Source organism: Perca fluviatilis, chromosome 7, assembly GCF_010015445.1.
Source record: "Perca fluviatilis chromosome 7, GENO_Pfluv_1.0, whole genome shotgun sequence".
In the NCBI taxonomy this organism is placed as follows: Eukaryota; Metazoa; Chordata; class Actinopteri; order Perciformes; family Percidae; genus Perca; species Perca fluviatilis.
Window position 1 is genome coordinate 17,230,955 of NC_053118.1, and position 24,341 is coordinate 17,255,295.

The window sequence follows — 24,341 nt, forward strand, 5'->3', positions numbered from 1 at the left end:
TAAGTAACAAGGTACATTTACAAGTGTTGTAGTTAAGTAATTTGGAGGTACTCTTACCTTACTATTTCTATTTTATGCTACTTACTTCTACTTTACTACATTTATAAGAGAGATACTGCACTTTCCACTTCACTACATTTATCTGACAGCTATAGTAGTATATAGTTTGTAGACATATAAAGGATGTGATGTATTGTTATAAAATTAACTACCTAACAGTATTTAAAGTAGTTAAAATTAGCTCCACACCCACCAGCTAGATCTAAAAGAAGATCTAAATTCTTGTTACATTTTATTCCATCAGTAATTAAAAAAAAACATAATATGGTGCCTATATAATAATTTAGCACTCTGAAAGGGACTATTGTGCCTAATAAGCACATTCACTTTTAATATTTAGGTACATTTTCCTCACAATTAAGTACCTTAACAATTCTAAACTTGTCTATGGACCTACAACTGTCGCTGAAATCCAATTGTAGAGCTTTATTACTGTCGACTCAACATCTGTGGACCAACAACATCAGTCGGGGAATCTGTGTGTGCATGCACATCTATCCATCTATCTATAACCCTGCTTGTGAGCTGAGCACTCGTGGTCACTGAAGCTGTGCAATTCACCTCACCTCCTCAGCTGACCAATGAACTGCAACCGCAGCCTCTATGTTCTCAGGGCGAGAGTAAAAGAGAGAAAGGGAGAGAGAGAGAACGACCACAGGTAAAGGAGAAAGTTGCAGAGGTGAGAGATGCGTGGCTGAAGGTGGCTACGGGGTGGGGGTGGGGTGGGGTAGATGGAGAAAGAGACTGTAAAAAGAGTTTGGAAGGATTAATTGGGAAGGTAAGGAGAGAAAATTGAGAGAACGAAGAAACAAGTAAGTGAGTGATAGACAAGAAATAGGTGAATTAAAAGGGTGAGTCAAACTTAAAATGTTGATGAAAAATTGAAATGAATGGGATGAAACTCAAATAAATTCCACTTAGCTGCTTTTGTCCTGAGTGCAAAAAATGTGGACATTAGGACATATATGTTGTATATGTATATATACATATACGTATATAAAATGTATAAAACATTTGCAACATACGCGTCATGTCAGTGATGGAGACAGAAGGTCCCTCCATTTCCCGCATCTGGCTGTGAATGCTGATCTGGTACTGGCTACTGGGAGTCAGGTCATAGAAGCACTGTCGGGAAGCACCACCTCCCAGGCTCACTTCCTGCCTCTGACCATCTGCAAGTAAAAAAATAAAAATAAAAAAAGACAATAAATGAAGTTCAGATCAAGAGTCATACAATCCAAACAAGCTCAAATGCCTCTACAGCTCCTGTTTCACATTAACTGTTTTTACAGAGCACATTTCCTCTTTCCAAGCCATGTTCTGCATCTTCAAGCCTCTGAGCTGCCAAGTACGATCACTTTCTTTCAGAGTTGGATTCTAAGCAGCTTTATTGGAGCAGTCAGGTAATTTAGTGCCTTGCTCCAAGGCACATTAAAGGTTAGCTGCTGAAGCATCTGCTCAGGTCATCTGGAAATTCAAACTTAAAGGAGAATTCCGTCCGATTCACAACTTAGACACTGTGAAGAAACCATTTAAATTCAAAGTTTGTACTGTCACCTACGGCAGTTGACGAGTTAGCCGGGCTAATAGGCCCGACCAGCATCCTCACTTCTGCTTTCTCTCCCGTTGCCTGCCGCTGCCGACAACAATTCACGGAGCGCCGGCGGTCTGGCTATGTCCTACAGAGGACAGGTCATGCTTTGCGATGAAAACTTGAAGTTTATTTCCCCTTCAAAAATAGGTAATTGAGCACTGGTTATGACAATATCAGTGACTATGTAACTACATGGAAATGGTCCAAATGATGCCTGTGGCTTGCACAGTAAAAGCGTTACTGAAGGCTAGCTGTAGGCTCGCGCTGAAGTCCCGTTGGAATTCAGTTGTTACAGGAAATGGTAAACAAACAAACGCAAACCATTTCTTTTCCACAGTAGATCAACACACGTTATTCGTACTCCAAGCTTCTTCCCTTGTGAACACCTCCGATCTTCACTCTTCACACACTATGCTCCGATCTGCACACTACTGTTTACCGACAAAAGAGAAAGCAGAACAACACAACTTTGAATTTAAATGGTTTCTTCACAATGTCTGAGTTGAAAACGCATCTTGTTGTCACGTAAGGGCCCTGTTCATGTTGCACAGACATTTTAATTGCACAAAGGCACTATTTATAAGATGCCCGACAACTGGCATTTTAGCTAACTGGGAGCTCTGGGCGTAGCTGCAGCAACTCCAGTTTGCTAGCACCGATTTTGCTCGTTTGTTTTCCTATCAAGGATAGGTAAAAATCGGCCGGAATTCTCCTTTAATGTGAAAATCTTGCCTTAAACTGTATCTGAATACACTTTTGAGCTTCATCCCAAAGTTTCACAACAAACCAGGTCAAAGTCGAGTGTGATACATCAGACTCATCCAATCTCTAGCAGATTTATTACAGATGAATGCACCAACAAGTAAGGTAACTAGATAATTCTACAGTAAAAATCACTGCAGGAAAACATCACTATAGCCCATAAAAAAAAATTAAAAGAATCACTTTTTTGCATTCTTTCTTTTTCTCTTGTCAATTTCCAATGGATGACAAACTGGAAACTGGGAGAGCACACACACATGCACTAATAGCTGTTATTTGCCATTTTCATTAGTCTAATTCTATTTCCTAATGTGTCTCTCATTTTAGAGAGTGAGTAACAAATTCACTCCTCCACACAGGAAACACCCATAGATAATAAAGTTTAGGGAAACAGCTGTCACAGAGAGAGTGCATTTTTCCATCTGAGAAGGTGTTTAAGCAGCTGGTTTGCTCTAGTGGATTAAACCAAATCTATAAACTCCAGTTTGAACATGCAGTCACTGCTCAGGCAGGAGGGAGGGAGAAACAGAGATAAATAGAAAAGTACGGGAGGGAAGATGGAAGATAGAAGTCTTCCTACTTCTTTCTGTTATTTTTCTGACAGTAAAAGGCAGTAAAATGTGTACATACTCTATATCACGTACTGTAAGAAGTAGTTTTATTCTTGTCTCTAATCTCTATATTTATCAGCCAACACTCACATTTATTTGAAAATTGAAAATCCAGTTTTAAAACCGAGCGAACATTTGATTTACTGTAGGCTGTTCTCTTAGAAGACACATTGTCTTGTCAAACAAGTGTGCAACTAATAATAATCAATTATTTAAAATAATCATCACTTTTTTTTTAGGTTTATGTCACTAGTATTCAAATGTGACACATTGTGCTCTCCAAAATGCTCAACTGATGATCTGAGTGAAGTTAATTTCTTTCACTCTTTGCGGACTATCTACAACAAGACTTGGTACAAGAGAAAACTAACTATTTTAAAGGAATAGTTTGATGGTTTGGAAAACACACTTATTTGCTTTTTTGACGAAGGTTAGATGAGAAGATCAATACCACTCTAGGGTTTCGATCTTTTCATCTAACTCTAGGCAAGAAAACAAATAAGCATTTTTCCAAAAATGTCAAACTATTCCTACTCCAACTAGTCTCTCTTTAGAAGTAACATTTCAATTGAGGGCAACAGGAGGATTACAAGAAAGCTATTTTACTTAGAAATGGCCTACAGTTAGTTGTTTCAACCACAGTTTGTACAACCTTCAGACTAATTAAGTGCATTGCGTGACATTTTATTGTGCCACAGAAATAATAGAGGCAAACAATCTTTCTGAACATTATCCTGTTTTTGTGCCCAGAGCTGTCTGTGACCTGCACCAACACAGTGCTCTCACTGAAATGAATAAGGAAGGCCACATTTTTGCCACAGAGCTATCATTGTGAAAACCTCATCTATCTATCTATAAAATGCAGGAACGTCTGTTTGTCTGTCTGTCTGTGTGTCTGTGTGTCTGTGTGAACGCAGATATGTGCTGATTAGCTCTCATAACGGGCCAGGTGGGTAGCACACTGCCATGAGTCCATGACGCTAATGTCTGATTATTCCACATTGTCATTGTGATATTTTGTGATTACATTCTGAATCTGCCCCGTTGTCTGTCAGGTAAATACAGTAGTAGGCTACAATGTCTTCCTCTGATGTAGAGCCTACACTGTAAGTCAGTAGTAGGCTATACAGTGGAGTTACATATTAAGTGGTTTGGGGTCCTTCTGTAAGTAATTTTGGGGTACAATTTGTTTTTGAAGAATTCTACAAGCAGCAATACCACAGGCCAAGCAATTGCCCGTTCCAAACAGGCACATTTTCAACAGGCACTGCACTATTCTACTAATATATTAACAACAAAACAGATTTCCATTAGCCATCAGGACTCTGAACTCCTCCCTCTAGCCCCCTTATCACATACCACTGACGTGTCCATATATGAATTTGTGCTGCAGAGAACATACTGTACAGATTCCACTGGCATTTGTTGGCTAATAATCAATCAATCAATCAATCAATCAATCAATCAATCAATCAATCAATCAATCAATTTATCTATCTGTAAATACCAGTATTCATTTTTTATATCAACTGAAAGCAGAAAACTTACATCCTGTATTGTACTGTGGTATTTTTGTAAGTGAAAACCCATAGTCACTGCATCTGGTTCTGCTTCCTATTTGACCTTTTGACACATGTTGACATTTAAAGAATAATCATAGACAAAAGAGTTTTCCATGGACAGATAAATAATAAAAATAATGAGCAGACAACTGTCAACAGGTTCATACACCAAGTAAAACCTTAAGAGAACCAGGATATTTGCCAGTTAGTTGCATAATACAAACTGACATTGTGAAGACTGCTTAACAGAAAAATATCTCTATTTCTCTGTTGAAACAGTGACAGCATTCTTAATATTTTTCAAATTTTTACCATAGATTGTATTTGTTTTTATTTGTCCTCAGATCCCTGAGGACAGTAAAAATAAAACTTGAACTTGAAGTTGTTTACTGTGAGTGGACCAGCATCAAAATACTTGCTTGTTAACAATACATATTGTACAATGGTTTTATTAAGGTTTTTATATTTAAGACATTTGATTCAATGGGTAATGTTTAAACTATTTTTTTTCTTTAGCTGACTGATTTGTTTAAAATAGATTTTGGTAGATATCTTTGCTAATTACTTTCTTTCCTTTTTTAAGAGTTTCTTTGTTCCCTTGTCCTTTTTCTTCTCTTCCTCTGTCTCCCTTTTTCCATTAATTAACTGAGTGAGCTGAGCATTAAACAGCTACTAAAGGTCATACACTGTGTCTTTATTCGTTTTATTACTGATGCAATGACATGAACAATCCTCAAAGCGGTTTCCTCCCATGTCGTTTATTGGGGAGAGATTGGGTGTATGTCATATCTCCCTTCCTTTCTATATAATATCCTTTACAATGTACACCACTGCAATATGAAAATGATAGAAATATTTAACACTTATTTCATCAGAGGCTAATATCAATATGAATCCAGATCACTTTGGAAAGTAGTAACCAACACACACACACACACACACACACACACACACACACACACACACACACACGCGCGCACACACACACACATACATAAACAAAACCAAAGAGTCCTGAGCTGACTTGTGTTTGTGTTAATAATAAAGAGAGGGGACACTTTCACAAGGATAGACTGTAAATCTATAAGGAAACATTCTGAATTTCAATCCAGCCACCCCACCAAATACTCTAGTAAAACTTCTGATTTACTGACTGAAATGTATTCCAGTCACTGGCAAAAGCCTTGTTTCTTACAACGTGGAATGCTGAAACCTGTCGGGATTACTGAAGTGGCACACCAAAAATGTGAGAACAGTTGTTGACTGTGTGACCATGCATGTGTTCTAGTGTTACTACTTTTGTCCGGATATATTTCATTTTTATGAAACTGACGTTTAAAGGTGTGATTCAGACCACATTTCAGCAAGATGATGACGTTACACTTAATTTGAATTCAAAACAGGTAAGTCAATCAAGTTAATGCTTGGAGTGAGCTACCTGTCTGATGTCACATTCTCACACAAAATAGCAAAACTAATGAAAGCTTGCAAACAAGAAATTAACTCACTTTTTCAACCACCTCAGAGAAAAGAGATGAGGACTGGTTTATAGTGCGTGTCACGCACGCACAGACACACACAGACACACACACACTCAAACACACTCTCATTAACGGTAAATGTACTTACTGAGTGTAGACTGTATGGAGACTCTGTATAACGTGGCATGTAGAAGAGGCAGCCATTGGACACACAGGCTGTTGGGACGTACCTGATAGGTCGACAAGCCAGAGACACCGAGGATCACTGGGATTAGACAGACAAGCAGATAGAAAAATGACAAAGATCAATTAAAAAACATCAAACCTAATGTTTGTAACACTGGTCACTTTTGTTTACGAACGAATGGTTTACAGTAATGTACATGAAAATGTAAGTTATAACTGATGTTTAACAATATTGGAAAAAAATAAAGTAGTTTCTAAAAAACTGTGGCACCTTTTCACATTTTCTAAACTTTTACTTTTGCTTTATTGTCTCTTTTGTCCCTTGTCTAGTAAGAACCACCGAGCTCCTCCAACCGCCAGACGATCCAAGACTCCAACTGACACCCACATAGCACTCTGGCTGGCTCCAGCCATGGATGATGTGGGCTACAGTACTACTGTAGTTTTGCACCAAACTATTTTTGTTAAGGATACCTTGCATCTTCTTAATGGTGTCAGGAATCAGATGAAATCAGAACTAATTTTGCACAGATATATCATTAAACTGTAAACAGTAAACTACTTTGACAGAAATGTGGTCAGTTTGGCTGTACAGAGAGCAACATGGTTTTATGAACTTCACATCATGTGCCACTAAAACTTTGACTCACACAAAATGTTCATAACTTTAAAGTTAGGGTTAGAACTGCATCAAACTATTTTAGTCTTCTGATAGCTAAAACATTAACATAAAGTTACCATATAAAGTGGAAATGTTGGAAATGTATTTATACTGACAGTTCCAGTTACAACACTCAGCTGTGTAGATGTGAGAACAAATCTCAAAGTAGTTAAATTAGTCAGGCTTGGTGTTTAACTGTTTTGTGGAGAAACAATGAGGCATGATGCAGCAAAATGCAAAACACAGCAAGCAATTTAAATAGCAGCTTGTTGGTAGTGAGATTTAAGTGTAACCTCCCAGGAGTCACTCTCTCTTCGCTCTTGCTTTCTTTCTCATTCTTTCCCCCTTGTTAACAGAATTGCTGATGGTATAAAATAAACTTGTCTCTAGTGCCAGTAAATGGACATTTTATACTGGGACCATATGGCATGTGCCTTATTTTAAATACTAGTGAATAATGCATATGACAACCCTTATTTTTATTCAGTGATATGCAAAGTTAGACTCACTCTCATACACAGCCGTGCAAAATGCACACTAGCATGCACATATGTACAAATTAACACATGAATATGGACATATATAGTAATAATCATGTATAGATGCATGTGTGTGGTGTGTACATGTGTACATACATACAATAAGAAATTTTGTCAGCTGGCAGTTTACTCAACCAAGATCAATTTGGCATGTCTGCACATGTACAGTAAATGGCAGGTTCTTGACCAACATGAAGCTCTGCATTTGGGCTTGATTGCTGTGAGTGCACGGGCTGACAAGCCAAACTGGCAAAATCATTTACTGCCACCAATAGACTATTGACTGCAAAAATGTTGGTTTTAGGCCACATATTTGTTTTATTCCACAGTTTATTTGTTCTAGGAGAACTTTGAATTTATTTCCTTGAGGGACGTCTGAGACATTTCTGCCCCCACTTTTGTCTGCAGCAATAATCAAACACACCAAACACGTTTTGGTAAGATGGAGTATACCACCAAGCCAGTTTAAACATACTGTAGAGAAAAATCATTAAAACTAGGAAAAGAAATATAAAAGAATGAGAGAGAAGGGGAAGGTACAAGATTAAAAGTACAAAAAGAAGAGGAACTGAGGATGTGGAGGCCATTTTAATTATCCAAAAGTCCAAATAAAATGAGTACTCTGGATATAAACCATGGTGGACCATATGGAGATACTGCAATCAGTCAGAAAATATCTCTGTCTGCGTGAGAGAGCTGACATTGCCTAATATGAAGCCAAACATTTGCACCCATCTGCCTTCCCAGCCTTCACACCCTCTTTCCAACACTAGTTTCCACCACATTATTTATTCTTTCTACTTCTGCCTGTTTCTCGTCATGTCAGTTAAACTTCTCTCACATTCTGTGAATTAAACATATTATTTCGTTTTTTGTGCATACTACAAAGTTTCTTGAGACAAGATTGACCGAGCAGCCCTCAGTGGTCCCTTGGAAAATTCATTTTTAGTTCCAGCACCTCAATACAAATTTCATTTGGAGGAAACTGTTTCATTTCATTCAATGGCCCTCAAGGTACCAATCATTACCTTTTTATGCTACATGCTAGTATGTGTAATTTATTGGTGTAAACATGCCAGCTGGCTCCCATGGTGAGGCTGCAATGAATGCAGTGTACCCAGGGATACAGTATATGTTACTGTATCTCCCTTATTAAAATGACAAATGACTGAACGCATCCTCCTTAATATAAATCAGAGTTCCTTCAGTGGAAAGTACAAATATGGGCAATGAATATAAATATGCCCTGTGTGATATGGGAAAATCTGATACATCTGAAATGTATCAGTGCAGTGTGAATTGCTTGTGTCTCATGGAGAAAATGCAAAACTGTAGATAAAGTTATTATACATATAGATTATTTTGTAGTGTACATATATAAATGGGTTTTATGAGGAGCCTAGGCTATATCAACAACGTTTAATTTACAGAATTGTTCCGGTGTCGCTGGAGGATCCGCCGGATGTCCCTCACCTTCTGCTTTCTTTGTGTTGACATTCTAAACTCCGGTACATTTATGAGGACTATGCGTAACTGCTCCTCAGATCTCTGCAGGGTAAATCCAGACAGCTAGCTAGACTATCTGTCAAATCTGAGTTTTCTCTTGCACGACTAAAACAACCTTTGAACATATACATGTTCCACCAAAACAAGTTCCTTCCCGAGGCTATTTTGCAGAGTCACTGTCGCTTGGCCCGGTGCTTAGTGCCGCCCAAGATGATGTGATTGGTTTGAAGAAATGCCAATAAACCGGAGCACGTTTTTCTCCTATCCTGGAATGCTGTGTGGACTAGCCAGACCCTCCTTTGCAGTGCTGTGGAGGAAGGTCTGGCAATGTGCAACTATGAGGAGCCAAGAAAGTAAATTAAATTTGATGAGGTGTACATAGAGGCACAAACTTCAAGTGCCACACCAGGGACAGAAGGTGAAGTTTAAAAGGGGAAGTCTGATAAATTGACTTGTCAATGCCTCATATTTCATCATTATCTTCCTATGAACGCATCTTTCATTTTGAGAATTGTGTAGAGACAGGTAGTAATTAACTTTATTGAAACGTTTTGAAAAATAAAATGCAAAGACTACATGTAGAGAAATGAATCACTTGACACATCATCAGCAATTAAAAGGGGATTTCTTTTAAAACTGATTTATTTTAAATAATTTGTGCTGCAGTGATGTGCAATGCTTAATCTGTTCTTTAAGGCAAATAGCTTTTTTAGAGAAAAATCTAATTCTCTTTTTGGTGTGTGCATTAACAGGCATGAGAAATTCATGAGATATTAAAATTACAGTATGTTTGTTTTCATCCCATTTAATGCTCTGCCATTTGGCAAGTCCCTGCCGGCCAATTAGACAGCAAGCCCAAAAGACAATAGTAGATTTTAAAGTAAGGAATGAGATAGCAGTTTTCTGAAGACCACACAAACAGAAAGACTGTAAGCCAAAAAGACAACATAAATGTTTGGTGATAGATTAGGACATGGCACTATTCTGAAAGCCTGCCAGAGTGGGTTTAAAGAATATGTATATGAACATGCACACACACATATCGCTTCACTACATACACTTTTCTCTCTTTCTCTCTATCAACAGTCAATCTCGCTCTCTTTCTCACTCGTCCCTCTCTTACAGTCTATTTGTTTTAGATGTGAGAGATGTTAAAGCCTGCATTAGGTCTTACTGCACCTACTGATACCTAATCTATATGCAAAAGGGATTGTTCTCGCTGGCTGACTGGGAAATATTAATATCCTTCCGTCTATCTGTCTGTTTGCTAAAGTCTCAATGGAAATTAAAGTGTATGGTATCAGCAGGCAGTTATAATGCATGTTGTACATTTTTCCACTTTCCTCAAACTAGTTAGCTTTTCTTCTGCTGCCTCCTCCTTCCAATAGTCACAGTGTCCTTTGTGACAAATTTAAAAAGTAAACTTAAGGTGATGGTGACGTCCCCATTAGGGCTCATTTTTGGAAATGACTCATTTTGGAAATGACTCATTTTGGAAATGACTCATTTTGGAAATGACTCATTTTGGAAATGACTCATTTTGAAATTTGGTACGACTTTCCAAAAACAAATCAGGTTCTCATCAGTATAAGCTAAATTTAAAATTACATTTAGAATTTCACTTTCATAAAATTCACTTTTACTATTACCTCAGCAAACAGTGCCTCTTCTATTTACACTCATGTACACTCATGTCTCACATTGCCAGACCTTCCTCCACAGCGCTGCAAAGGAGGGTCTGGCTAGTCCACACAGCATTCCGAGATAGGAGAAAAATGTGCTCTGGTTTAAAGGCATTTCTTTAAACCAATCACAAACGTCTTGGGCCCAAGATGGAGCAACGGTGCTGCTGCAAAATAGCCTCAGGAAGGAACTTGTTCTGGTGGAACATGTGTACGTTCAAAGGTTGTTTTAGTTGTGCAACAGAAAACTCAGATTGGACAGATAGTCTAGCTAGCTGTCTGGATTTAACCTGCAGAGATCTGAGGAGCAGTTAACCATAGTCCTCATGAATCCACCAGAGTTTAAAATTACAAGACAAAGAAAGCAGAAGGTGACGGACATCCGGCGGAATTTCCAGCGACACCTGAACAATCCCAGAAGTGAAATGTCGTCATTATTGACTACAGTCATGCCAATACAATGTCAACAGTGCAAAGTGAGGAAGACAGTGAAGACATTTCTATGAAGGAAAACGTGAGTTTAATTGGACAATCAGATATCATATCCACGTATTATCAAATGCCTTGGTTGAATACTTGATTCTGATTGGTCAATCACTGCATTCTGCGGTCCGCTATTTCTGTATAACAGACCGTTGCTAAGTATAACAGACTGTTGCTATGTATGGAGTTCTGTTCATAGACTCTGGCAGACCATTTTTACATCAATAAAATCGTTTTTAAATCAATATTTGTGCTCATATGGAGCTCATACAGCTGATCAGCGATCACAAAGGGAGAGACGGGCAAACTGGGGATCGCTAACAGAGTTCATTGCAACAGTGCAAACAGAGCATTAGTTATGAGTAGCTTTAGTATGAGTAGCTTAGTTAGCTCCTTTGTATGAGTAGCCATGTAATAACCCGTGTAATACTCACTCTACATTATCCCTTACCTAACAGCTACTCTTACAACAAAGTGTGAGTGGTCTTTACAGATGTACAATAAGGACGCTTACATGTCTTGGCATTCACTAGCAGTGGTTCACTTTGTCCTGTAGGGTAGGAAGCCGTCACTTGAACACTGTACTCCGTCCCAGTTAGTAGATTCAGTAGCAGCATGGAGTTCAAATCTTTACCCACTGTTGTCTCCATAACTGGTCCTGGAACTAAGAAAGACACACACATGTATACATGAGCACAGACAGAGAATATATAATTTTAATCCCATTTAGAATTGAAACTTGGTGGGTTAGACCCTGCACACTGTGCCATGGTTACCCAAGATAGGATTGCATTTTCCAAACACATCGATTCGTCTTCATCCTAAAAGCAGTTTTTCTCATGTAGCTAAAGTTGTAAGTGAACACATACACAGCCAAAAAGGGTTATGTTACAATGACTTAGAATTTCGGATTTTAATTTATTTCTGTAGCACACTTATAATACTAAATAGCTATACACTGCAATACAAGAACAATTTCCTTTCTCTATTTTCATGTTTTCTACATGGCTCATCAGCTGGTGAGGCTGTTGACTTTTTGCCATGGACATTCAGCTTTAGCCTAAATCTTTTAACATGATGCATTGTGTAAAACCAACCAACAGTTGGAGATGGCATTTTCAGCCAACTCACAGAGCTACGTTAAAGTGATGGTTCGGAGTAATTCACCCTAGGGTCCTTTGCACCATGACCTCGAGCCAAACATCCCCCCAGAAGCTTTTTTCACCTGAGTCAAACATTGGGAGAGTTAGCTAGAGTAGCGTTATCAGCTGAATAGCTTAGCGCAGGGGCTAATGGACCCACGTTTGTATCTCGTAAGTTACCCCACTAATAATGCCCGAAATGATACCAAACGTCTACAAGTAGTACAAATAGGTTATGCTCTCATAAAACGATGGATTGGAAAGTTTGTAAGTACACCAGAAGTTTATGTAAATAACACTTGCCTGCTTGCGTCTGCTCTCTGCTGTTGTTGTTGCTGCTGCTGTAAAACGAGTGCTTAGGGCCGTCTACAAATTACAACACCGAAAAGAGATGCAACAAAAATATTTTTTAATTTAACTTTTTTTTTAAAGTAAGTGCTGTAGTATAACTAGCAGGATACAAGTAATAACTGAGGTAAGTTTGGAGACATTACCTTATTTAATCATTAAATTAATAAATATTTTTGTTGTATCTCTTTCGGTGTAGTAATTTGTAGACGGCCCTAAGCACTCGTCTAACTGCAGGTAGAAGCAGCAGCAACAGCAGCAACAGAGAGCAAAAGAGAGCAGGCAAGTGTTCATAAATTTCTGGTGTACTTACAAACTTTTCCAATCCATTGTTTTATGAGAGCATAACATAACTTTTGTACTACTTGTAGACGTTTTGGTATCATTTCGGTATTATAGTGGGGTAATACTACAGATACGATGGAAGTCCATTTACGCCCTAGCTATAGCTGATAACGCTAGCTATAGCTAACACGCCCAAGTTACCCCAGTCTGAAAAAAGCTTCTGGGGGGGTGTTTGGCTCGAGGTCATGGTGCAAAGGACCCTAGGGTGAATTACTCCGAACCATCACTTTAATGCTGGCTTGATTAGCTAGCTAGCTACAGCTGATAGAATCTCAGTGAGTTTCATTTCATTTTCCTTTTCATTTCAAGTGTGTATTTATGTGATTGATTGATTGAAATAAACTAAACTAAACTAAAAGCACATGAGCATTTTTTTTTATTTAGTGTGTGCTTTGCTGGGACACAGGCTCTTCCAAACATACTAATCTGCTCGTTATGGGAGGACCCACCAGCAACCAACCTGCGACAGGCACATAGTAGTAAACAAGACGGTTCAGGCATCAAGGAAAACGTCAGCGATCCAGAGCTCAAAAGCCCATTATCACTGTTCTGCCGCTTCTCAAGTACTAATTGTTTCATCCTTCCACTGGGTGGTGTGTTGTAAAAAGAATTGCTGCTCCTCCTTTAGCCACACTTTTGTTGGAAAAGCTGCATTAATAAGGTTTGTTATTATTATATCTTTGTTTTATTTTAGTGGCCGTGTGTGTGTGTGTGTGTGTTTACCATAGATGGGCTGGTAGACGATCCTGTAACCCACTGTAGGAGACTGAGGTGGATCCCAGGTGACCCTGAAGCGGTTGTACCACTCTTCTGACACCCGTAGGTTTCCGGGAGAAAAGAGGGGCACTGCCAAGACACGAACCAAATTAGAATATAGAAGTGCTTCTCAGAACTTGACTTAAATGTGCCCATGTGGAGTTTTGTCATAAACAAACAAAAGTTATGTTTACATTCAGTGTTACTGATGCACTGTGTCTAGCAAATATTTCAAGAGCATTTCCTTCCTCATGAAAACTTTGCAAAGCCGATTTTTTTAAGTTTACAAAAAAGTATACAAAACGGCCCACTTATAAAAAAACAGCTCCATAGAGCTACAAGTTGCCTAAAGTTTAAAAAAAAAAAATGCATGGCCTCTACTGAGGTCAAGTGTCATCGTGTATCTACTGTATACAGTATGACTTAGGGCTGGAAATCATTTGAAAGTTTTCTTAATACTAGTGCTAGAGTTTTAGTACAAATACCAAAGCAAGAGAGCCAAGCCCTTTTTTGCAGGAACACTAATTTCACACATTCACACTTTTTTCAATACCTTACTTTTTAAGAACTAGTGCAGTGCCTGTATGGCTTATGGCTTCCTTGTTGTTGTTCACAATTAAAAAAAGGTATACCACTCTGTATATAGATTGTTGATATATGGTTTAATTATATCCCTTTCAACAAACAGTGAAATATAAATCATGGTAACATTGATCTGATTTAGGAGAAGACAGTTTTTCCCCGTCGGAAAATCATGTCTTACTCTACATCAAGCAAGCCTGGGTTCTGATTTACTGTACATCTATGCTGCTGAGAAGAGGTTTTATTTGCAATATGGTGAACTACAGTACCCCTCATCTAATAACATGGCATATTCCGTCTGACATTTCAATTCTCTGTACAACGAGGAGACAATCACAACCGCTTATAAGAGGTAATCAAGAATGGTTGATAAAATCAATTAGCGCTGAGCTAAATATTTTAATCGTCGCATTAATGAAAAGAGTTGCTGTAATTATGAATGGCCTTCATTAAGACAATTAAGAAGGCATCAGTATTTGTCATAGCGTAATTCACATTCTCCTTCAGGAACATGAATGAACATGAAATTAATGCAATGCAAAAGAACATTCTGCTCACAGCAATACAATTCATTTTCATTAGCTTTCAGTTTTGTCAGATGTGTTCACCTAAACTGGAAGCTGCATCTTTATATAATGAAAATTGAGAAACCCAGAGTTGACCCCAGTGGTTAATTCATTATAAAGGAGTGTGTGTCTGTGTGTGTCTGAGTGTGTGTGTGTGTGTTGGTGTGTTTGTATGGCTTACATGTGGCACCCAGGGCAGAGACACTGATTCCGTCTTTTCTGTCAGTGTAAACTGGGGTGACTGTCACTTTGTACTGGGTGTCAGGCAGTAAAGGCTGAAGGACTGCTCTCCTCTGACCACCAGGAACTAACACCTACACACACACACACACACACACACACACACACACACACACACACACACACACACACACACACACACACACACACACACACACACACACACACACACACACACACACACACACACACACACACACACACACACGCACACAAACACACACTAGGTTACATGCACCATATAACAGACTACACACAGAATCTGTTACTCTTCTCTGCTGGTTTATAGGGACATTTGGAGGCACAGATTAAAGACAGGCTTAATTAGGTGAAACAGAAAGTGCTTGCAAAATGCTACGTATACCTTAAGGGAATTGAACCACAACTGTTCAAGAATTCTGCTCACTTCAGTTTAGTCAATAAAGTCAGTTTAGGCCAACAGTGAGGCAAAAAAGAGCTGAGAACAATTTTCTTCTTTCTCTGCATCTTTGTTTAAGTTCAAAAAGTATTCATTCTTATAAATAAGGTACCTCTTTGTCATAAAATGCTGAAGTGCCGTACACAAATTATATTTGGTTCACTGACACTAAGAAAAAGACCTGAGAAACCTAACGTTGCCATTTTATAACATGATTAAATCTAGATGGATACTTTATAATCCATCCTGACCTTGGAAACAGTAGTTGACAAAACAATCTCCACTGAAGGTTCATTTTGTTCTGCTGCTTTCGACCAACGACTGTATAAGCAGATGAAGTTTGCTAAGTGACTGGTGATGTCTAAACGCCCATTATTCTGAGCACTTTTAAAAAGTATTGTCCATGTTGGATTACAAATGAGCTTTGCAGTTCATTCATTCAACATCTACAGTTCTGTGACAACTGAGCAAACAATCTGCTGATGAACCATACAATATGTCCAAAAAACTTTCTCCTACTTTAATGAACTACTTTCCCTTTTGTAAACCAAAACATTATTTGATATGCCCATCAGCAAGGCTTCTAACGTTCATCTGTCAGTTCTTAACTAACTTACAAAACAAGACTTTGACATAAAAACAGCAGAGAGATTAACTTTTCTTTATTGATATTATAGAGCACCCCCCTTTTTGTGAAACCCCCCCTTTTTTTTTAGAGAGAGAAATGTGCATTAAGGGAAGGCCAGGTAAATCTCTCACAGCCAATGAGATGGGAGGAGCTGTCCACTCTAACTGCGGTGCTGAAACACCTGCCAGTGTCAAAGCAGGAAGACACACACACACACACACACACACACACACACACACACACACACACACACACACACACACACACACACACACACACACACACACACACACACACACACACTCAAACATTTCTTAACAAATAAATAAACACACAACCAGCTTATAAAGCACACAGAATCGTCCATGTTGACTCTTTTGCCCTCTATCTGTCTTCCTCACACACATGAACATCAAACACATCCAAACTTTCAGAGAGAGGCCAGACCTAAAACAACCCTTATCTATCAGCTGGAGGACAGGTTTAAGCCTTTCTCCCATTTTATTTAGCTATTGTTTCTTTTTCCACCTCCCTTTGTTTCTTTTGCTCTTTTCTCTGCTGCCCTCCATCTCTGCTCCCAGTGAGGTAAATGGCTGCTGAAAAGATAATGGAATGTCTTCTGGCTTGGCCTAGCCTCTCCATCTTCTAAAGCTCTGACACCACATTGGGAAATTAAAACAGTGGGCAGGAAAAGAGAGGCAGAGAGGAGGGAAGTAAGAAGAGGTGGCGAGAGAGAAGACAGGAGGGAGAGAAAGTGTTTGTGTGTGTGTGCATCAGCGATCAGGGTCAGTACATGGCACTGAGCTCAAGGGCTCTTACCACAGATAGAGGAATCAGGAAGGGGAGGCTGAGTGGACCGGGATTAAAAGTGTAATCAGTTTTTTGATTGGAGCAGATGACCTGACACTGACCACTGCAGGGCCATTCAGTTGGCTGGAAGTGTGAAATAACAAGGATCTTCCTCCCAATACAACTCCTGTGTTGTCTATTCCAAATAATCAGTGTTCACAACTCACCAGGGAAGCGTTTTGTGTGTGTTCATGCCATGCATGTGTGTGAGAGCTACAATGCCCAAAGTGGCAGAGAAAAGACTTTAGAAACTATGCAGGGATATGCAAATAGCTCATAAAAGAGAGAAATAATCCAAATCAGAAAACACTCAATGCACACAACCATAAACCCACTACAGCAAATGTCCCTTGCACCTCTTAATCTGTGCTATGAATGATTCATTTTACAGTCACAGCTCACAACTTGATCAACTCACAGACTCCTCTTGGTGGTCGCCCCTGAGGCCAGCGTAGGAGACCCTGTAGCTTTCCACTTGGGGGTCTTCCAGCTCCCATGATGCCTCTAAGCTCTGGGTGGTCTCGTCACTCAGCAGAAGGTTTCTCACAGCCAGACGTGCCACTGTGACACCACATCACAGATAACAGTTACTGTAGGATTTATATATCAAAAATGTACACAAGATCTTGGCTCACGTCTTACTTTCTCCACACTTAATGTGGTTCAGTAAACTATGGATTAGAAAAATGTCAAAATGCTAGTGTGCTAAAAATCATAACAGTTACTGCCAATGTGCCAATATGTTCAGACTGCTATGATGTGGTGGATAATAATAAAGTTTCATTAAAATCTGGCCCATTTTCTTAGGAACACTACTTGGAGTTTGAAAAAACAACAAAGTGTTCATCAGTCTTGACAAAAGCTTTAATCTAAATGTCTTAAGGTCTATGCAGTCATGGGTGGATGACAATCAGTGAGGGCTTCATACATAATGCAGCTTTAAACTATAAGCCCTGCAAAGGCGACTTGCTGTCTTTTAACCGGCCACTTTAAGTTATGATTTTCACAGGAGCACTTGGAGTTTTAACCAAAGCAGATGTGCTATTTTAAAGTTTCTCGGAGAGTGAGCAGGGCATTAAATGAAGGAGACATGTTGCTTTTTAAGCTTTTAAACCCCTGAGTGGAGAAACTGCTCTGACTCGGTTAGTTGTTGCCTGTTCCTCATACAAAAACACAATCCAGATGGCCTCAGGGTTGCCTCTGAGAAAATGAAGTTTGAACTATAGTCTCTGGGTGAAGCCAACTTGGTAAACACACTTATAAAAACATAAAAGATCTTCCAATCGTTTTTCATAAAATGAATCTTGCCTGAGAATCTAATCAATGTTTCAGTTTTGTATTCATCAATTTTAGTCAGAAGACACAGTGTGGAGCTTTTCTAAGCTCTCAGTAATTCTGGATTTGCTTCCTGAAACTAAATGAGCAACAAGGACAAAAACTCTGCTACGGGAACTTGCTATAACTGTGGTTGAACTCTGGCAGCATCTGCATGCCCTGGAAACTAGTAAAGCCTTTCATATTTTAATGGAAGAAGACTTTCTATACAGATGCCTTGGCTTGAATGTTGATTAATATTTGGCCGTCTTCTATGAAAGAATAGTTTTTTAAAGCAAGAAACTTGCAACACATGCAAGCACAATTGTTTAAAAAAACTCCTACGGTTTAAACATTACGGAATTATACATTTCATGGCACAATTTTAATCCAACATGACATTGTGTCACATCTTTTCAAATTAGTTTTTGGCCATTATTAATACATGTACCACATTGAGTGTGATGCTTCCGACACTTACACTCCTGACATTTTGGAATTTTACAAAAACGCTATTTGGACACTTCTTACCTGTGGTTGTGGTAGCAATCGTTGTTGTCTTGGCCACTGGGAAAATGCAGAGAGCATAAATCAGATAAGTGGATCGAACCTCTCGTCAACAACTCTCTGTGTCAATAACTAAGGCAATTAAACAGAAATACATGACGAATCATTGACGGGAAAACAGATTTTCTTCTTTTGAAATAAGTTGCGACAAACAAATCAATGCAAATGGGCTCATGCAGAGCCAAGTTTTGAACTCAGAAATGTTAATTCTATGATCCTAAAGGGCAGATGTGATTGGACTGGTCTGTTGTTTCAACAGACAGTGGCACTTCAGTGAGTAGGATTAGTAAGATCTTAGGTCACAGGCTAATTTCAACGAAACCAAGCAATTTCATGTAATTACACTTGTCTCTTTCTTTGGGAAAGTTTTTAGATTCTGACTTTCATCAAGTTTTGTATTGATTAGATAAAGCAAATACTACAACTGCCTTGTTAGTTAGTAACACAACAACCGTACATGTTGCCAATGAAACAGTCTAATGTCACTTACATGTGGTCTCTATAACAGAGACGGTGTCACTCTCAGATTCATCTTTGAATACAGCTGTTAACATAACTTCATACTCAGTCGACGGACTCAGACTGGTCAGGATGTATCTGTTTTCACTTCCACTCAAGACCACCTGCAGAAGAGAAACACACACACACACACAAGTCTTAGCCTCATATAATAATAATAATAATAATAATAATAATAATAATAATAATAATAATAATAATAATAATAATAATAATAAAAAATAATAATAATAATAATAATAATGACTTTATTCAGGACTCAAAAAGGAAGGTCCATAGTACAAGTTAAAAAAATAAAATAATTACAACATAGCAATAAATATACAGCACATACAAATATTACAGTTGACATCCAACAATATCTTCTTTCCAAAAAAAATACTTGTCTATATGTCAACCATGTGCTCTTGCTGTTTTATAACTTTTTTTACAACAGTTCTTACAAGTGCTTCCCATTTCATTTTTTTTTTTGTCATGTTGTGTTTAAAATGTGCTGTTAACATGTTAGGTCACCTTGTTGTGTTTTGTATTTTTATTTGTTGTTGCTGTATATTTGCTCAAAGAAAATAAACAGGAAGAGTTTCCTAAGTACCCCTGAAGATGTGATAAAGTTTTAAGCATTAACCAACAGTCTGACAGATTATTTATACTCCAAGTACAAAACCAGACTTTCAAAACGAAGTTTGTCACTGAGGTTTAGAAGAGAATACTGCTAAAACATAAAATAACAAATCACCTCAGTGCTTGTAATTTCAGGCAAGAAAACGGTGCATATTTTCATAGGATGGTGTCTATGGAAACAAACTGTTGTAATTTGTATGTGGATTTGGTTGTAATACTCTGTTAAATAAATTATGCATTGTATAATTCATCATCATTTAAATGTACTTACTATACTATAATATGAATAAGGCCATTGTAGGACTTACAAAGATGGCCATCACAATATGAGTTACTCAGGAATGTGTGGTTTCCCCTGAATACAACAGCGTAGCCAGTTGGATCAACTACTGCTGCAGGAGTCCAAACGACCAATACAATTTGCCCAACACAAAAATAAGTCAGTTCCCAAGGTACACGCAAAGAGGTCATCAAAAGTACAGCTTGCAAATTGGAAATTGGAATTTACAAATTGGAATTTACTGAAGATGACTCAATAATCATATTATGTGCAGGAATCTGTTTCTTTCAGAGCCCTTTGAGGCACAGTTACATGCAAATTTCCACAGTGGGGGTGGCCATTTGTGCTATCCAAGGAGCAGGTGCATCTTTAATGATTCATTCTCTTGCTTTTCTTTTTAAATTTCCTTGCATTTAGTGAGATATATTTTGTTATTTTACAGCATTGCCCTTAGTGGTATTTGCCTGATTAAAGAGTGGAGTCAAACAGACATTTTATTGATTAACAAAGAGTACAAAACAACCCCAAATCTGCTTTTAAAAAAGGTATCAGGATGCTAGAAAAACAAATGTATCCTAACAAAACAGCATGATCATCAATGCTATCATTTACTCATCTCATGGAGCCCTAGATTATCAAAACTGTCAAGTTTTGATCTGGGTAATCTTTCACTCTGTTTGTATGTCTGTGTGGCTGACTGTATTATGTTTAATCTCCTCTCAGATACAACAATACAGAGCGGTCGGCTGGTGGAGGATGTAAATGTTTGTTTGCGTGTGTGTGTGTGTGTGTTTGTGTGTGTACATGTGTAGAGTATGTGGGTGAGAGACAGAGAAAAGCTGCATCCCTTTTTCTATGCTGGCAGAATTACCAGCCCACCTCTCCAGCTCCCCAGAGTGTTATTTTCAGCTCTGATGACTCTCAGCAAAATACACAAATGCACAAATATACAGACACGCTCACACAACATGCACACACAGACACGCACACACTCTTACAGACCTAAGGGCTCTATCGCTGCTGCCCAGCTGTCTCTAAACCCCAGATCATGGTAATAAAACACCAAGCCATTAATTTGTAGATTTGTTCAGCCTTTATTTATACTCAGCCATGCCAGGGGTTTTACCAGCTAGCAGTAGTGTAGTTAAGCTTATATGCAATTCTATAAAGTACAGGCTCTCCTTTATCTGAGCATATGGAGTGCAGCCAATAGAGATAATACGTGGACCCCTGGCTAAATAAAAACAAAATCTGAGTTCATGCAGGTTATTCATCTTTTGATGCTAAATTATAGATTGGTGAAATATCTTGAGGAAGTGAAGTTTAAGGCTAGCTTATAGCTGCACCACGGACTCAAACTTAAACTTTCATGCCTATAGAGTTGTCAACATGATCTGTGAGGATGATCTGCACTGTCACATTTCACTTCTTGTGAGTGAAAAAATATTTTCGAGAAAACTGTATCTAAAAAAAACACCTTTCACATACAGTATTTTATTGGTACTGACCTCCTTTGTGTCGCCACCTGTGAACGGTGCCCAGGAGAGTCTGTAGAGGATGATGTCATTGGCTGAGTGATCCCAGCTGACCTGAAAGCTGTCTATGCCAACATCATTGGAGCGTAGATCCAAAGGACCAGGAACTGGAGCTAAGAGGTAGACAGAGAGCTTTCTTTTCTTTTTGTTTTACCTCGTCAATGGCATGCCATTTCTAACAACTTCTTTGTGATAGTTCCACAGTGTTCTGCACTAGTTTTTCCTCATGATGCCTACCACTAAGCAGCACAAGCCCTGCATTACTGGGAAATAGAAAGAGAACTGACAAAAGGCTTGGCTGGTACTGCAACTGCACTGTTTGATTCAACTTTCAAGGAAATGTTGCATGTACTACTGCAGTGTAAGCACACTTATCATGATTGTTTTAAATGTTAATACAAACGTTAGCTTTTCATTGAATATTTGCTTCCCGAAATACCTACAGCTGCAAAGAACTAAACATCCACTCTGGTTGCACCAATCCAGACTAAGGGCCCTATTTTAACGATCTGAAACGCAACTATCAAACGCAAAACGCAAGTAGCTTTGTGGGCGGATCTCTGGCGCTGTTGCTATATACCGGCAAGATAAATGAGTCTTGCGCCCAACGCAAATCTAAAATGGGTTAGTCTGAAGTAGCTGGGTGTGGTTTGGGCATAACGTGCAATAAACCAATCAGAGTCTCACATTCAGTCAATCTCACATTCCCTTTAAGAGCAGGCGCGCTTGTTCCATGGCGGATTGCTATTATGACGGCGGATTTGCCTGGTGCACGCCAGCGGGAGCTGTCCGGGATGCGGCAAAGTAATAAATGCCCGTCTTGACCGGGTGGCGATGTTGCTGCGGACTCTCGGGCGCATCTCCTCAAGTCTGGAGAGGATTGCTGCAGCCATGGAGCGTGGGCCTCCAAACGCACCACCTGCTCCTGTTGTGGCCCTTCCTCCTCCCCCCACTCCATCTCCGTCCACCTGCTCCACCAGGAGCGCATCGCGCATTGCCACTTCCGGACCCTCAAGTGTCCAATCCCGCCGTGGTTCAACATCGTCTCCTTAAATCCTCTAATATTTGTCATCAACACATCCATGATTCATGGAAATGTTGTGTAAAACACAACCAGCCACAAAGAATGCTGCGACTTTTTGAGGACTGTACTGTAAAGTGCCTCCTGATCTATCCAAACACCTGAAGCGCATTTTCAGTAATATTTTTCCTTGTAATTATGTATGGTTTGCAAAAATGGGAACTGCTGCATCAGTATGAGAGAAGCAAAGTGTATGCGCGTTGTGCACACGCTACATTATGGCCAAGCATGCGCCCCTAAAATAGCATCTGAATAACGCACCACTGACTTTAGACTAGCGCCATTGACTTTAGACCAGGTTTTTCTTGGTCTGTGGCAGAATTGTTTTCTGAAACTGCAAAATAGCACTAGGGAACGTTTGCGCCTGAACCGCGGTTTTGCTGAACCGCCCCCGGGGGGAGTTTTTTTTTTAATTAAAAAATTGGTTCTGAACCGCCCCGGGGGGGTGTTTCTTCCCTTTTTTACCTTTGCCCCCCTGTGGAGGGAAAAGTCCATTGTGCGTTGGGTGCAAAATAGGAACGATACATGCGTTGGTGTACAAAGTCAATTGCGCTGGGTGCAAGATAGGGCCCTGAGAATCAAGCTGTGTGTAATTGGAACAACATTAAAATACCATGTTCACTACTATGGTAGTATGCTAATATCCATATGACCATGAGCTAGCTTTAGTTAGGAACATGGTACAATCAGTGACCAGGATAATAAACTGCTACTTTCCTGACTTTAGGGGCTAATGTACTGCACAAGTTTAAACTATTTATTAAGCAATTATCTAAACTTACAACAACAACACTTTTGGTGTGAACTCTTATCATGCAGGTTCCCATCATTTCCCACACATCCACTCAAAAACCTTTAAAGTGCATTAGTTCATGAAGCTCCCTTTCTCAAACCTGGTCCATTGAACAAAGTTTGCCAGGAGATCAATAAAAATCAACGTGGCCCTTTAGAGTGAATAGTTTAATAGTTGCTTGCCAGAAATACATTTCCTTTAGCTGACTCAGCCCTGGAGCCCAACTGCTTGTTGCTTAAAGGGATATTGTTACGAATCAATATCTGTTAGCGTGACGGAATAGTAAGGGACAGTGAAATGACCTTTTAATGTGACTGAGCTATTATACCGAAGTGTAAATGAGATGGGCACACCGCCAAAATAGCAGAAGGCCCAGTTGGGGTAATAAAATTCAACATTGTTTGGCACCAGAAGAGAAAGTTTGTCTTCTAATGGTACTGATACAACTATTTTCAGGAAATTGAGACACAATTGTCCTTAGCAGAGAGGTAGGTAAATAGGTAAATGTTGAAACACCAATGAGGAAGACAAACTGGACTACAGTAAAAAATGAACGAATGGACTTGATAATTACTGTACCACTGGTGCCAACATTGGTTAAACTAACTTACTGAAGGATCTTCTTATGTA

At 39.0% G+C, this 24,341-nt stretch overlaps 1 protein-coding gene across 1 annotated transcript in view; it reads right to left on the reverse strand.

Moving 5' to 3' along the window:
- The window catches only part of col14a1a (collagen, type XIV, alpha 1a), a 140,138-nt gene that overhangs the window by 68,156 nt on the left and 47,641 nt on the right, over positions 1-24,341 (reverse strand). Inside the window, 9 exon segments of the mRNA XM_039806678.1 lie at positions 1,086-1,232; positions 6,219-6,335; positions 11,642-11,791; positions 13,686-13,808; positions 15,048-15,180; positions 17,420-17,562; positions 18,847-18,882; positions 19,373-19,505; positions 21,811-21,950. Of these exon segments, the coding sequence (XP_039662612.1) occupies positions 1,086-1,232; positions 6,219-6,335; positions 11,642-11,791; positions 13,686-13,808; positions 15,048-15,180; positions 17,420-17,562; positions 18,847-18,882; positions 19,373-19,505; positions 21,811-21,950 (1,122 nt within the window).